The sequence below is a fragment of the Equus quagga genome, chromosome 16 (assembly GCF_021613505.1).
Source record: "Equus quagga isolate Etosha38 chromosome 16, UCLA_HA_Equagga_1.0, whole genome shotgun sequence".
Lineage (NCBI taxonomy): Eukaryota > Metazoa > Chordata > Mammalia > Perissodactyla > Equidae > Equus > Equus quagga.
In genome coordinates this window covers 69,354,112-69,369,003 of record NC_060282.1, presented here as the reverse complement: position 1 = coordinate 69,369,003, position 14,892 = coordinate 69,354,112, and the positions used below count along the sequence as shown (strand labels likewise).

At 42.1% G+C, this 14,892-nt stretch overlaps 1 protein-coding gene across 1 annotated transcript in view; it reads left to right on the top strand.

Moving 5' to 3' along the window:
- TRPA1 (transient receptor potential cation channel subfamily A member 1) overlaps window positions 1-14,049 on the top strand; it is a 50,912-nt gene extending 36,863 nt beyond the window's left edge. The window contains exons 21-27 of the mRNA XM_046641851.1: window positions 1,372-1,541; window positions 3,161-3,290; window positions 3,693-3,875; window positions 7,214-7,282; window positions 11,262-11,375; window positions 13,096-13,193; window positions 13,845-14,049. Of these exons, the coding sequence (XP_046497807.1) occupies window positions 1,372-1,541; window positions 3,161-3,290; window positions 3,693-3,875; window positions 7,214-7,282; window positions 11,262-11,375; window positions 13,096-13,193; window positions 13,845-14,049 (969 nt within the window). The remainder of the gene's footprint in view (window positions 1-1,371; window positions 1,542-3,160; window positions 3,291-3,692; window positions 3,876-7,213; window positions 7,283-11,261; window positions 11,376-13,095; window positions 13,194-13,844) is intronic.
- Window positions 14,050-14,892: the final 843 nt, after the last annotated feature.

Here is a 14,892-nt window from a genome sequence, read left to right as displayed (position 1 = left end):
TTTCAAGTTATAATAAAATTTGGGAACATTTTATAGCATAATTTTTACTTTATACTCTTTTTTTAAGTGGGCAACCCAGGTTCGGGTCAGACGTAAGAATTATGTCAATTATCTGCAGATCCTTGCTTTGGTTGGTAAATGGCATCAATCTTTTATTTCTCGGTATGGAGGCTTAAAGTCTTTTATTATTCATTTGTTGGTGTGTTTTTTTGTGGATGTTATTTTGTATAAGCCATATACCTTTTATACAGCACCTCATATTCTGTAAAAATTTACTTTGTTAGATAGTATAACCACATGAATATTTGCATTAAAGAATGTTGATGATGATAACAGTGTTTTGCATTTGTTTGATATTATATGTTATAAGTACTTTTATATATATACTTTCAGTAACTTGTCACAATTCTGACTGTTAGACTGTATTGTTCCATTGTACCTTAAATATTTAGGGCATATTATTTAATCTCTCATCATTATTTTCATTTTCTTAAAATGAGAATTGCAGATTTTAGTCTAAATTGAACTATAAAGTTATAAGATTTCTCTCTCAGATTTGGTCTCCACATTTTCTTACTGAAATTTAAATGGTCTGCAGGAAATTTAATGTCCCAAACATGACATCTTTAAGAATAGGAAATGATGGGGCCGGCCCAGTGGCGCAGCAGTTAAGTGCATACATTCCACTTTGGTGGCCCGGGGTTTGCCGGTTTGGATGCCGGGTGCTGACATGGCACTGCTTGGCACGCCATGCTGTGGTAGGTGTCACACATATAAAGTAGAGGAAGATGGGCATGGATGTTAGCTCAGGGCCAGTCTTCCTCAGCAAAAAAACAAAAAACAAAAGAGGAGGATTGCCAGCAGTTAGCTCAGGGCTAATCTTCCTCAACAAAAAAAAAAAGAAAGAAAGAAAAGAATAGGAAATGACACTAAATTATTATGGTGATTAAATTTTATCACAGGTCTCAAACCTCCTTAGAAGCAGCTTTAGTTCATTTGTATCCTGAGAGATCCACATGCATCTCCCTATAGAGACAGAAAGGAATTACTAAAGTAACTTGTAGGCCTCCAGGAGTTTCCTTAAGATGGAGGGGACTCTATGGGGAAGGCCCAGAAACTTGTAGGATTTCCATAGGCATCAGACTCCCAAAGTGCCAGGTCAACAGAAGAGGCTGGGCCATTTCCAACACTGATCCGTACACAGGGCTCTAAGTTTGGTCCAGGATGGCAGGAGCCGGCCCCTTGGTCCTAAACTTCTTTCCAGCTGCAATGCCAGAAAAATGTTGTTACTGGTTACATATGTATAACCATCCATAAGATGCCAGGTCTCGGTGTCTACAGGTGGTAATTCTTCATTCTTTTCAACCCTAGAAAAAGAATTACTTTTTGGAATTTAACAATGTACTTGACTGGATGATTTACACAACAAGCATCATTTTCGTATCCCCCTTGTTCGTTGGTATCCCAGCTCATGTGCAGTGGCAATGTGGAGCAATCGCTATATTTTTCTACTGGATGAACTTCTTAATGTATCTTCAGAGGTAAAACCAGCTTGAATGACTTCTATATCTTTTAGGCATTTTTGATATCAAAAGAAGAACTATTATGAGTGCCATAGATTTCTAACTGGCTTACTCCTTCTCCAATTGCTTTAGACTCTGAAGGTCTGCTACTGTGAAGGAAAACGAGAGGGAGGTTTGGAGTTCAGAGTGTACACCAGGGTTTCTCAGCCTTGGCACTACTGAAATTTGGGACCGGATAATTCTTTGTTGTGGGGTGCTATCCTGTGCACTGTAGAATGTTTAGCAGCATCCCTGGCCTCTACCTATTAGATGCCAGTAGTAACTCCCCAACATCAGTGTGACAACAAAAAACATCTCCAGATATTGCCAAATATACTCCGTGTAGCACAACGACCCCAGGTCAAGAACCATTGGTCTAGGCAAATCCAAGTTAAATGTGGAGAGGAAATAGGAATAAAAGTGTTGGCTATTCTGCTTTTACCTGTGTTATTGGGTAAGCATTTACTTTAGATTAAAACAATCAAAATGAAGTGATAGGTGTGGGGAATAATAATGATAGAAGAGAAGAATTTACCCCAAAGGATCTAACTTTCGAGGGGAAAAAGGGCTAAGCACTCCTCCCTCCCACAATTGCTCATGCTGAAATAAATGTTACTTCATATAATCTTTACAATAACAAGAGGTGAATGTTAGTACTCGCAGTGTATAAAAGAAGAAGCTGAAGCACTGAGTTAAGGAACTTGCCCAAGATCCCAGCTAGTAAGTCAAGACGTAGGCATTTTACCAAAGTCTTGTCAACTTCAGGGACCATGTTTCTCCCACTGTAGCATCTGCCTTGCTGTGTTGTCACACAATGCTGTGGGGTTGAGCCCAGCCCCTTGGAAGGGACATGATATGGTGGGAAGAGCAGTGGCCTGGAAGTCAAGGGGCTTCAAGACAGCTCCAGGCACTGCCACTCTCAGCTTTGTCATTATCAGTGACCTGAGCAAGTTACGGGACATCTCTGAGAGTTTAGTTTCTAAGACCTCTGAAGTCCCTTTCAGCTTTAAAATCTTATGACTACCCTTTTAACAAGTTGTCTTTGCCAGAGGAAAAGTATGACTTAGTGGCCAGATGACACACCCATTATCTACGACTCAAACATTTCACAATGTAGGTTCCTGGGGGAGGAAAAGCAAACCTCAGGAAGCTGAGGATAGGGAAGGTAAATCATATGTATGTGCCCTGCGATAGGAGCCTTCGGGCACATGAGCTCATTCAAACAATCCCCACAGGACACATCACACAACTCACCTCTAACCCCTTTATGAGGCATTTGGCAGCATTATCTTTGATATTGGGAAGCTATGATTTTTCTCTCCTACTTTGGTGGAAGTAATGTCCAGTGGTCGAGTGGTAAAACAATTAAAGAGAAACATTAATCAGAAGCGGGAAAGAGGAAGAAACAAAACACTTTGATGAACAGCTTGAAAATTAGACTTGGCTTTTCATGAATTCTTGTGGCTCCTTTTGAGAGGAGGGCTCAATTATTTCATCTGCGAAACCTGGTACCTCGTGCATGATAAATATTGACACTGAGTGAAATACAGTTTGACCAGAAAAGTGAATAAGTAGTTTAATTCTTAAAATTTTCCTAGATTTGAAAATTGTGGCATTTTCATCATTATGTTGGAGGTAATTATGAAAACTTTGTTGAGGTCCACGGTCGTGTTTATCTTCCTTCTTCTGGCATTTGGACTCAGCTTTTACGTCCTCCTGAGTGTCCAGGTGAGGCAGTTACATCAGTAGTTGATTTGGTTGCTGTGAATCTCAGGAATATACATTTATACTGAAATATTAATGGCCTAGAAAATGAATAGTAACCTAACAATATTTTAATACTATATTTACCTGATATAATACCAGGAAAAAGTATAGTCTTACTAGAACTTTTTGACAATGAAAAAAAGTCATTATGTATAATGCACGACAATTCGTTACATGTGCAGAGAAGATCTTTTTGATGACTTTACCACCAGTTTATTGGTAGTTCTTGTCACCATATTTCAGTGATAGTCCTATGACTTTTAGAAATATTTTAAATATGATTTTTACCGTTTTTCTCTCCAGGAAGCAGTTTTTCATTGTGTGCATTTTGCATTTCATTTTTGTCTTGCCGTCTTTTCTCAGGATGCCTTCAGCTCTCCACCGCTTTCTATCATGCAGACCTTCAGCATGATGTTGGGAGACATCAACTATCGTGATGCCTTCCTAGAACCGTTTTTGAGAAATGAATTGGCATATCCATTTCTGTCCTTTGTACAACTTATTGCCTTCACAATGTTTGTCCCAATTGTCCTCATGAATTTACTTGTAAGTAATCTATCCTCGTATCTTCTGTTTCTTGATCATTTGGGGCATTTAGTAATGATAATTATCCTTTTTTTTAATTTATTTCAATTTATTTTTATTTGCCTCTTTAATCTCCCTCCATGAAGGAAAAAATGGACTGGTATACAATTCATTCATTCAGCATTCATTTAGTGCTGGGGGTATGCCAGGCATGGCATGAGGCACAGAGGATGCAAAAATGCATTCACTTGGCAAATACTTATCAAGAATCTACTAAAGGCCAGATACTGGTCCAGGTGCTGGGAAACGGCGGTGAACAAAACAGACCAATACCCAGCCCTTACATGGTTATAAACTGGTCAAGGAGCTAAGTAGTAAACAACTAAATATGTAGCATGGTGTCATGGGGGTGATAAATGCTATGAAGAACCACAAAGCAGAAGAAGGAAATAAAGATGAATGGTGTGTGCTGCTTTGAGGTTGGGGTCAAAGGTGAGGCAGAAACCTTCATGAGTGAAGGATTAAAACCTCATCTCTGCCCTGAAATTCCTCATTGACCAGAGATTCAAGTGGGGAGGAGCCTCTCATGCAGAGGGCATCTCTGGCACTCAGGTGCCCCTCTAAACCAGTCAAAGGCTGGACACCCTCAGCCGACAAGAACATGCCCTTCTTGGTGACCAAGAAAAATAAAATAAAAGATAGGACCAAGAATAATAAAGAATGACATAAAGGGGCCAGCCCTGTGGTATAGTGGTGAAGTTCAGCACACTGCTTGGTGGCCTGGGTTCATGGGTTTGGATCCCAGATGCAGACCTACACCACTTGGTCAGCCATGCTGTGGCAGAGACCCACATATAAAGTGGAGGAAGATTGCCACAGATGTTAGCTCAGGGCTAATCTTCCTCAGCAAAAAAAGAATGACATAAAGCCTACGTTCTTCTCTTAGAATCTCTTATGTTTTGGAAGATAATTATCTAGAAGGGAATTTGGCATAGCAGTAGTACAGATTGGTGCAATACTCAGGATCCGCGTTTCCCGGACCCGTTGAGCATCTGTACCTGCATAATCCAAAGAAAAACCAAACGCAACAGAGCCAAGACTGACAGTGTTATCTTTCCTTCAAACTCTGCTGCTGCCTCTCAGCAGCACTTCCTAGTCATCTGACTCAGATCACTGGAAGATATTCTCGATCCACCCACCCCCTCCTCCTCAGTTCTTCCAATAAACGTTTGCCTCATAAACCGCCTTCCGGTTGGCACGCACGCTCCGGGTTCCTCACCCATATTGCTGCTGCAGTAGACTGAAGAGTCTCTCTATCTCGTCTCACTCTTCCGCCTAATCCTTCCTGCAAATTGTCACCATAGTGACATTCTGGTAATGAAAAGCAGGGCCCATCAGTGGCTATTTCATGTTTTTTTCTATAACTCTTCAAAAGCTTTAGTCCAGTCTAAACCCGTCAGCATAGCATGCAAGGGGCCTTGTGATCTGGATGTTACCCAGAGCTCACCCAGCTAGCTCCCCACTGTTCTCAGGACTCGCCCAGACGTGACCACGTGTGACCTGGGTGTGCCAGGCTTTCCTTCCTGCCTCCTGGGCTCTGCACAGGCTGTTCCTTTTCCTGGAAAGCCCTCCCTCCTTGGGTTAATTCTTTCTAAGCTTTAAACACCCAGCTCAAGCACCCTCTGTCCTGGGCAGACTTTGCTAACCAGCTCCCCCCACCCGAGTCACCCCAGTCTGAATCGGATGCCCCTTCCTTTTGTTATTATAGTTTGGAGGACACAAATCAAAGAAAGATAATAACAAAACCTACTTCCTAGGTTGTTGAGGGGATGAAATGAGCTTAAAAGCACTTAAAACAGTGCTTGGCACATCATAATCATTCAATAAATATTTGTTGTTGTTTTTAGTGCCATTAAGTCAATTCTGACTCCTAGCGCCCTGTCTACGCAGAGCAAACCCTGCCCAGTCTTTTTGCGCCATCCTCTCACCTTCTGACACTGTATCAGACAATGCTCTGCTACTGTTCATAGGGTTTTCATGGCCAGTTTTTTCGGATGTGAGTGTCCAAACCCTTCTTCGTAGTCTGGAAGCCCCACTGAAAACTGTCCACCATGGGTGACACTGCTGGTATTTGACATAGCAGTGGCATAGCTTTCAGCATCACAGCCACACACAGCCGCCACAGTGTGACAACCGACAGATGGCTGCTGTGGTTCCCTGACCAGGAAATGAACCCAGGCCGCGGCAGTAAGAGCACCAAATCTTAACCAGTAGACCACCGGGCTGGCTTCAATAAACATTAGCTACTATTAACTAGTAATGATTGATCCATTCTTTGACTCACAAGCCCAGATGTCTTCAGAGCCCAGGCAAGTCTCTTCACTATACCCAGCAGGAGTTATAGGACAGTTGGTTTTGATGGGGGCTGATGTAGAGAGCATGCCCATCTCAAGGCTTGCGAGTTAAAAAGCCAAAAACGTTATCCTGCCAAATAAAACCGACTTGCTGACTATATATGGTTTTCAGTGCTAATTTGCACACCTTAGAACATACTCTTTCACCATTCTCTCCTTCAGCGGCTATTTTGTGTACCTACTATGTGTCCTGATGTGTTCTAAGCACTGGGTATACAGTGGTGACCTGGACCGACAGCACCCTTGTCTTGTGGAGTTTCCTTGACTTTGAGCTCCTTGAGAGCAGGCACTAGCTTCTCTCTGGTGCAGCACACAGGAGGCTGGCTCAGCGTAGACAGTGCTGAGTGTGGAACACACAGTGAAAGAGTGAGCGCGTGTGAGCTCATTGAGTGGAACTGAGCTGACAGCTTCCCCCCACCCCACGCTATCCACCATGAATTTCTACATGGAGTTTTTTTTTTACCAGAGTCTCACCCACCCCTGATGTGTACCTTTGTCTGCCAAACATATGTGAGATAGAAAGTCCTTCATTGCCTCAGTGTAATGTTTTAACTCTTCCGTGTTGTTGTAACTCTTGTTCACCTCAGATGCTAAACTCCTGGGGTTTGCAGCCATGTTGCCTGCCTACACCAATTGCATTTGATATCACATCATCGCTGTCCTCTCCAAAAATAACATCTTTTTATTTTCAATTAAAATGGATTTCAGAGTAATCCATGTGTTGTAATTTTTCATGACTATGCTTCAGATTACTGGACCCACCAATGTGGCCATCCCTGTTGCAAAGGTGTATAGGCTTTGCAGTCTTCTGTAAGATGTGTTAGCAAAGCGTTTTGAGGCCACTGCTAAGCAATTACCTGCCCACTCCCTCAGTGTAGACAGAGAGACCTTAGTGCACGCTTAGGGGAGCCATTAAACTGACAGTGACTCTGTGTTGTGCTTCAGATTGGTTTGGCTGTTGGTGACATTGCTGAGGTCCAGAAGCATGCATTGTTGAAGAGGATTGCTATGCAGGTAAGTATTGTATTTATTTAAAACTTATTGAAATTAGCACCACCCTAATTATTCATGTGTAAGAATAGCTGATTTCTGAGAACTCATTTATTTAATACTGGCATTTTCCAATACTGAGAAGCAGCATACGGTGCCTGTTGTGCATGTTCCATGCTGTAGTCAGAGAATCAAAATTGATGACAGAAATTTCCTTAGCCTCTTATTTTTTTTGGTGAGGAAGATTGTCCCTGAGCTAACATCCATTGCCAAATCTTCCTCTTTTTTGCTTGAGGAAGATTGTCTCTGAGCTAATATCTGTGCCAATCTTCCTCTATTTTGTATGTGGGATGTTGCCACAGCATGGCTTGACGAGCAGTGTGTAGGTCTGTGCCTGGGATCTGAACCCGCAAACCCTGGGCTGCCAAAGTGGAGCATGTGAACTTAACCACTTCGCCACCAGGCTGGCCCCTTGAGCCTCTTTTTACAGCAGCATGTGGTCAACCAGGTAGGTAGCTGCTGGACCAAGAACATCACGGGTGTGTGTAGTCTGTCTTGTCATAGCCTAACTGCTCGAAGGAGTTCTTGATATTCTGGGCACAGACTTACAATGTCCCCACAGTGAGTGTCATACTGAACTTTTAACTTCATCCATGAGGTTTTGCACCCTTGTGACATCCCTCAAATTTTTCTAGATAATTTGATGTAAAATTTGCTAGAGTCAAAGGTTTCTGGATAGGTCCTTGGCTGTTGAACCATGTGAGATAGTTTCTTGTTACACAACACCAAGCTATTTGTATGCTCTTAATTGCATTGTCTTTAAATTTCAAATTTGATGCTTCAAAAATATCTGCTGACCAGTTGAATGTGTGCATTTGGAAACTTAGGTCTGATCAAAAGAAAGAAAAATCCATGCTAAGGTGTAACTTGCTCTTTACTCTTCTCTTCACTTTTCTTTGTTACTCTACCTTCTTCTCTGTTACTCATTCAGCAATACCTTAGCATATATTTATTTTTAACAATGCTCCTGTGCATGGTATATGCAAAGCACAGCACAACTTAGCATGAGACCTCAGAGAAATTACAGAGATGTGATCTTTGACTATGACAAGTAAAATAAATCTAATTAGAGAGCACACCAACTAAACATTCAGAGAATAAAATATCAAAATTTAGAAGCATCTCTAACCTCTACGTCTGTGACTAAACTGTCTATTATACAGAGAGCTGGGAACATTAAAGAATGAAGATATGTGCATTAAATAGTTAAAATGTCACGTACAGAAAATAAATGCAAAATAATTAAGGAACTGCTATATGAAAGCGTTGGGATGTGAACCGGGCATTGAAAGGTGGTGGGATTTTGAAAGCAGAGAGGCCATTCCAGAAAGGAGGGACCCAGCAGGAGCAAACGGCCAAAGGCAGAACAAGAGGAAAAGCCTAAGGAGGTGTGACAGGGCCCCCTGGGCTGGAAGGATGGCTCGTTAGGGTGCAATAAGGCTGATCCAGTGATCGAAGGCTTTATTCAAAAACAGCAGGCAAACAAAAGCCTTAGCTTTGGAAGAAAGGGCAGGAAATGATGAAGCACTTCAAGTCATTTTGTTAGTGAGTGGAAAGTTCTTGTGAGTCCTTCTAAAGAATGGGAACAGACTCAAAGTGGAGGAGGGAGGAGCCAGTGAGTGGTTATTACCTTAAGAGAGATGGAGTGTAGGACTGCAGGTAGCTGGGTGAGGAGAGAAGGGACATGTAAGCTTCTTGGCAGGCACATCAGCAGAACTTCGTAACTAATAACTCTTGAAAATACCAGGAAAAGTAAAGAAAAAGGACAATGTAAGCAACAGCAGTAGATCAGATGTCTGGGGGGAAGCCCGCTAAACGACAGTGTCAGTGCAGTTGATTTGAAAGCACAGTGCTATATTAGGTTTGCTCTGCTCCCTGAAACCAAGCAGCACAAAGGCCTATAAAGCAAGTGGGCAAAGCAAGTCCTCCCATGTTATCTGTCCTGTTTTGGATCAAGAACAGCATTGACTTGGGGCCGGCCCGGTGGCACAGCGATTAAGTTTGCACGTTCCGCTTCTCGGCGGCCCGGGGTTCGCCGGTTCGGATCCTGGGCGCGGACGTGGCACCACTTGGCATGCCGTGCTGTGGTAAGCGTCCCACGTATAAAGTAGAGGAAGATGGGCACGGATGTTAGCTCAGGGCCAGGCTTCCTCAGCAAAGAGAGGAGGACTGGCGGTAGTTAGCTCAGGGCTAGTCTTCCTCAAAAAAAAAAAAACAAAACCAGCATTGACTAGAAAAACCAGGAAGCCTTTCTCCTATTGCCCCTGGGCTGTTTTTTAAGCAACTCTACATCCATGTACAACTCTGTACATCAGACTTACAACCTAAGTCTGAGCCCACAACAGAACCAGGGATGTAAGGGGATGGGTAGCATTTCATAAAGGGACATTTGGTTTGCAAACAACATCATCTCAAATGAGAGTGGAGAGAGAAGGGTCACTGGGATGGCTTATGCTGGGAGGTGTATTCATTAAGCAGACTATCAGTTCCTCAAGGACAGGAGTTGTGACTATTTTGAGGGGCTTAAAGTTGTTTGTTTTTAACATTGGTGCCCCCCCCTTTCCAGCACAAGCTGGAAGCTGGAGACACTCCACAAACTTTTATGTACCCGCTGCAAATGACAAAAGGAAACCCACAGAGGGCATCTTCCCCTTCACCGTGGAACCCGCCCGTTAGCGGAGGGGAAGCTGCTCCCTTAGCCCAGACGAGCCACATTCAGTGGGTCTCATCAGACCCACTCTGATTGGACTTGAGGCTTTGCTTGCCATCCTCCCCCAGGACCATGTTTGAGAGAGGAAGTCTGGCAGCTCCTGGGCAGAGAATGAACAAGATTAAGATACACCACATGCTTTATCTGTTGGCAAACCCTTGGTGTGAATAAATCTTTTCAATGAAGTCTGAGTAAGTGAATGATAACACGTGACCTCTGAACAATGTCTATGGCGGGAGAAAGGAATATTGCCCTAAAGACCCGAGGGAAAAAGGAACCCTGAAAATTACTTACTATAGAAACTCAAAGAAGATACATAATTGGTATTATTAATAAAATACAAGAAAACATAGCTTTTCTTGAAACTGGAACTAATGTGTTAGTATGTTAAGTGGTGGCAATTGCTATAAAAATAGCAGAGAAGCAGGATAGGGAGGGTGTTATGCGGGAGAGGGGGACTACGATTTTAAACAGCATGGTCGGGAACTTCTCACCATCTCACCATTTATGAATGCAAATCACTTCAATGTCTAAATATTAAAAAACATATGGTCTTGGTTTGGAAAACTAAATCTTGCATCAATGGCAATTAAACATCACTAAACAACGAACACAAAGGCTATAGACAGAGTCAAAGACAAACAAAAAGAAAAGTTGAAAACCTGGGAATTAATATAAACTCAAGGTAAAAACATTAAGTGAGACAAAAGATTCTATCTGTGAAAATAAAAATTATACTCAAGATATGTCCTGGATAAACCATTTTCCACTTGATAGCACAGTGTGAAAAACTGATGAAATACATTTAGCCATGCTGCTTCTGGTTCTTTCACTGCTCACCTTGTGAGCCTCCATTTCAGCACACCTTCCACTCTCCTGTCATAGCTACACATTCAGACCATCCACTGTTGCAGCTGTGCACATGCTGTGGTGTTAGTACACCCTGAGTATGGGCTAAGTCTTTTTCTTCTTTGTAGCCCCAGTGTCAGTCAGAGTCACTGAATAGTACGCATCTGCTGACTGAATTCTTGTCAGGGGATGAGGTGAGATCTAGGGGCATGTAGGTGTCGTGAGCTGGGCATGAAGGGAACCTGGCCAGCCCAGCCGCTGGTGCATAAACAAGGACCCAGGAGTCTGTCTGCAGTTTGCTGTACTAACCATTGCTTCCGAGCAGTGTAAGAATTCCAGATACTGAATAATGGCTTTTATCAACAAATCCAAAACGCACTTTAGGTGGAACTTCATACCAGCTTAGAGAAGAAGCTGCCGCTCTGGTTCCTACACAAAGTGGATCAGAAGTCCATTATGGTGTACCCCAACAGACCCAGACATACTGGAATGTTATTAGTAAGTACATGTAGCAAATACCGACTTAAATAACATGATATTGCTTTGTACTCATTCATTGTGTTATCCCTAAGGGTGCTGTTTTATATGCTTGGAGTCACTCTGCCTGTGGGAAAGAAATAATTGTGTTTTTTTTTTTGGTGAGGAAGATTTGCTGTAACATCCATTGCCAACTTTCCTCTTTTTTTTTTTTTTTTTGCTTGAGGAAGATTAACCCTGAGCTAACATCTGTGCCAGTCTTCCTCTTCTTTGTATGTGGGATGCCTCCACAGCGTGGCTGATGAGCAGAGCAGGTCCACGCCCAGGATCCAAACCTGTGAATCTGGGCTGCCAAGGCAGAGCACGCAAAACTTTAACCACTTGGCCACAGGGCTGGCCCCTGAAATAATTGTGCTTTTTTTAAAAAAAAAGTGCATGATTTACCCACAGTGTGAAAGTGATGGGCAGTGGAGGGAGACATTTCTTCTCCTCTTCCGAGCGGCTCATCCACAGTGTCTGTGTTAAAGATGTACCGCATCCCTCTGAGGGCAGATGGGCAGGTGGACCAGCCCTTCCCTTTAGCATCTCTTTTACAGCACAGGTCCACTTCATTTGTTTTTCCTAGTCACACGCCACTTACATATATGTGCAGATACACATGTGTATCTATGTCATATAAGGAATACACATGTATGTATACATAGGTGCATAAATATACACACACATATGTGGGGGTGTACATTATAGAAAATATACGAAGTGTCAAAGACTAAGCAAGGCCATCGCCTTCAATGGAAAAGGGCCAACACTAAGTCAGAAGTACTGGACGCTAATCTTATCCGTGCCTGGGCTCCCTCCTGTCCTGGGAATAGTGTTTCTGAGTTCTTTTTAGGTTCATTTTCCAGTGTGTAGTCCTCAAATGATAAAGGCCAACTGAGATCAGCCTCGGCTGTATTTGAACTCTACACCGTCTCCCGATCCGATTTCACTCGTCCCCATGGTTGCGGGTAGTACCTGAACTCAGAAGCAGCAGCTGCTCTCTCTAGCCTAGAGCTCTCCTTTGAGTTCCAGGCCCCTGTATCCCACTGTCTCGTTGACAGCATCACTGGTCTGTCTCAAAGGTACCCCCTGGTCATGCAAAACAAACTCATGATCCTTCCGCCTCCCTCCTGACATGCCCTACAGGGAAAGAGCGAGAAAGCCCCATCCTTCTCCAAGTTTCTCATTGCTGCTAATGTCACCACCATTCATTTGCCCGTGGAAGATGTCATTCTTGACATATCCTCTCCCCTCACATGTAATCAATGCCGTGTTTGGTCCATTTGACTTCCTGGGTGGCCTGTGCAAGTGGTCATCTTCTCCTGCCTGGACTTCTAGAATTACCTTATTCCTGGTCATTTCACATCTGCCCTTGATCCTCTCCAGTCCACTAAATGGTTTAAACGACACTAAATTTAAAAACATATTAAAATAGCATTTCAGAAAATTCTCCACGTAAAATTCAGTTGTGTTGGTTAACTGTGCAGAGCAGTTTTAGGGAATCAACAGCTAATCCTGTATGGAGTACCGCCATTTATAATGTCTCTTTCTGTCAGCGGACTGAGCTCCTGCAAGGCCACCGCTGTGTCTTACAGTGTTGGTGCCAGCACCCCTGGCTCAGCAGCTGAATTATGGCAGATATTCAAGAACTAGCTCCTGAATTGAGTTCAACTTGAGTAACTTTTAATCTTTTATCCCATAGCGTTTGTATTCTCATATCTTTTGCCCCCGAGAAGCGAGACAAGAAATACCAAATGCCGATACATCTTTAGAAACGGAAATATTGAAGCAGAAATACCGGTATTTTTCCTTTTGTCTGTATTTGAGGAACTTAAAACTCTTAAATGATGCGTAGGGTAAAGTTATACTGTATATTTGTGTTTTTATCTCATCTATTGTCATGATTTAATTGACTGATGTTGCTAGTATATTGAGAATCAGGAGACATTTTTTAGACTCAACAACTTATTTGCTGCTATTCATCAATTAGTTTGCCCATCTGTATCTTGAACTGCATTCTTCATGAGCCATCCGAATTCATACTGAAAATTTTTGAGGATCCCTGGAGAAGCCATAGAGTGTGTAGTGGTTAAGCATGAGGGCTTCAGTGTTAATTTACTGAGTTCAAAGGCCCACTGAATTATTTACTATTTACTAACTATTTACTAACTGTTTGACCCTGGGCAAGTCACTTAACCTGTCTGTGCAACAGTGTTTTAGTCTTTAAAATGGGAACAAAAGTAAACTAGCCATGAACTAGCAGTTTAACCTTAGGAAAATCATTTAAACTTTAAAAATATGTCTCCCTTAGAAGGATTTGACTACTGTGAGGCCATAAGCTGAGCACGCTCAATCTGATATGGAACGCTTCTAGTATGTAGGCCTCCCTGCACTCAGAACACCTAAAAGGATAATTGAAAATAAATTCATAAAATGTGTATGTCCTTTTAGGCTGAAGGATCTCACATCGCTTCTGGAAAAACAGCATGAGCTTATTAAACTCATCATTCAGAAGATGGAAATCATCTCTGAGACAGAGGATGAAGACAACCATAGTTCTTTTCAAGACAGGTTTATAAAAGAGCTGTTAGAACAGAGGAACAGCAAATGGAGTTCTGTGTTGAGAGCAGTAAAGGCAAAAACACACCCCTCTTAGCATTAGTTACCCAATGCAACAGGGCTTCCGATGGGGGGTCTGCATGACTTTTGCAGTCTAATTTCCAATTTGGAAAGAGCAAGGAAAAAGCAGAAATCTGATTCTGATTTCCCTACATGTGAAACCATGGTTCCTGTATCCTATATAAAAATAAAGTCTGTCTATTTATATTTTCTGCCAGTCACTGAGTATTGGGAATATCCTTGCTGCTATGTTCAAGCTGGATTTTACCTCTCATTGTTTGAATGAGTAGAAAACTAATTGGCTAGAATTACATTTTTAATGATAAAGAGTAATAAATGTAACTGTTAAGCTAGAATACAAATGTCAATACTGGATTCCTGCTTGATGATTATATAATATGTAATGTATTACACAATAAAGAATTAGATTGGATTCTACCATTTAGAATGTTTTTTTGTGTTGGAAGATCCTGTGGGTGGAGCCCTGTGTACTCTATTCTGACCATAATAAATTTCCCCACCCTTCTTGCTGCTCCCAACACACCTGATGTCACTTTGAATTGAGGCCAAAATTAATAGACCTTGTGATATGCATGAATTTTACTATAGATAGCTTATGTTATTTCTGTATTTTTTGTTTGCCATGGATCATAATAAATGTAAAACCTATATAGTTACCCCACTGATTATTGTGTGAGCCTTTTATTGAATTCAGTTTTTTGAAATTTGCAAAAATGCCTCCATCATGTATGTCTTTTTTTCTTTTGATGTCCACTACAAAGCATGAATCAGTCATGTCTGGGATTGGAATTGGCCGCCCAAAGATAGTCTCTTTGGCATGAGGATTATTTTGGGCTGGTTACTTTTAAAAACTGCAGAG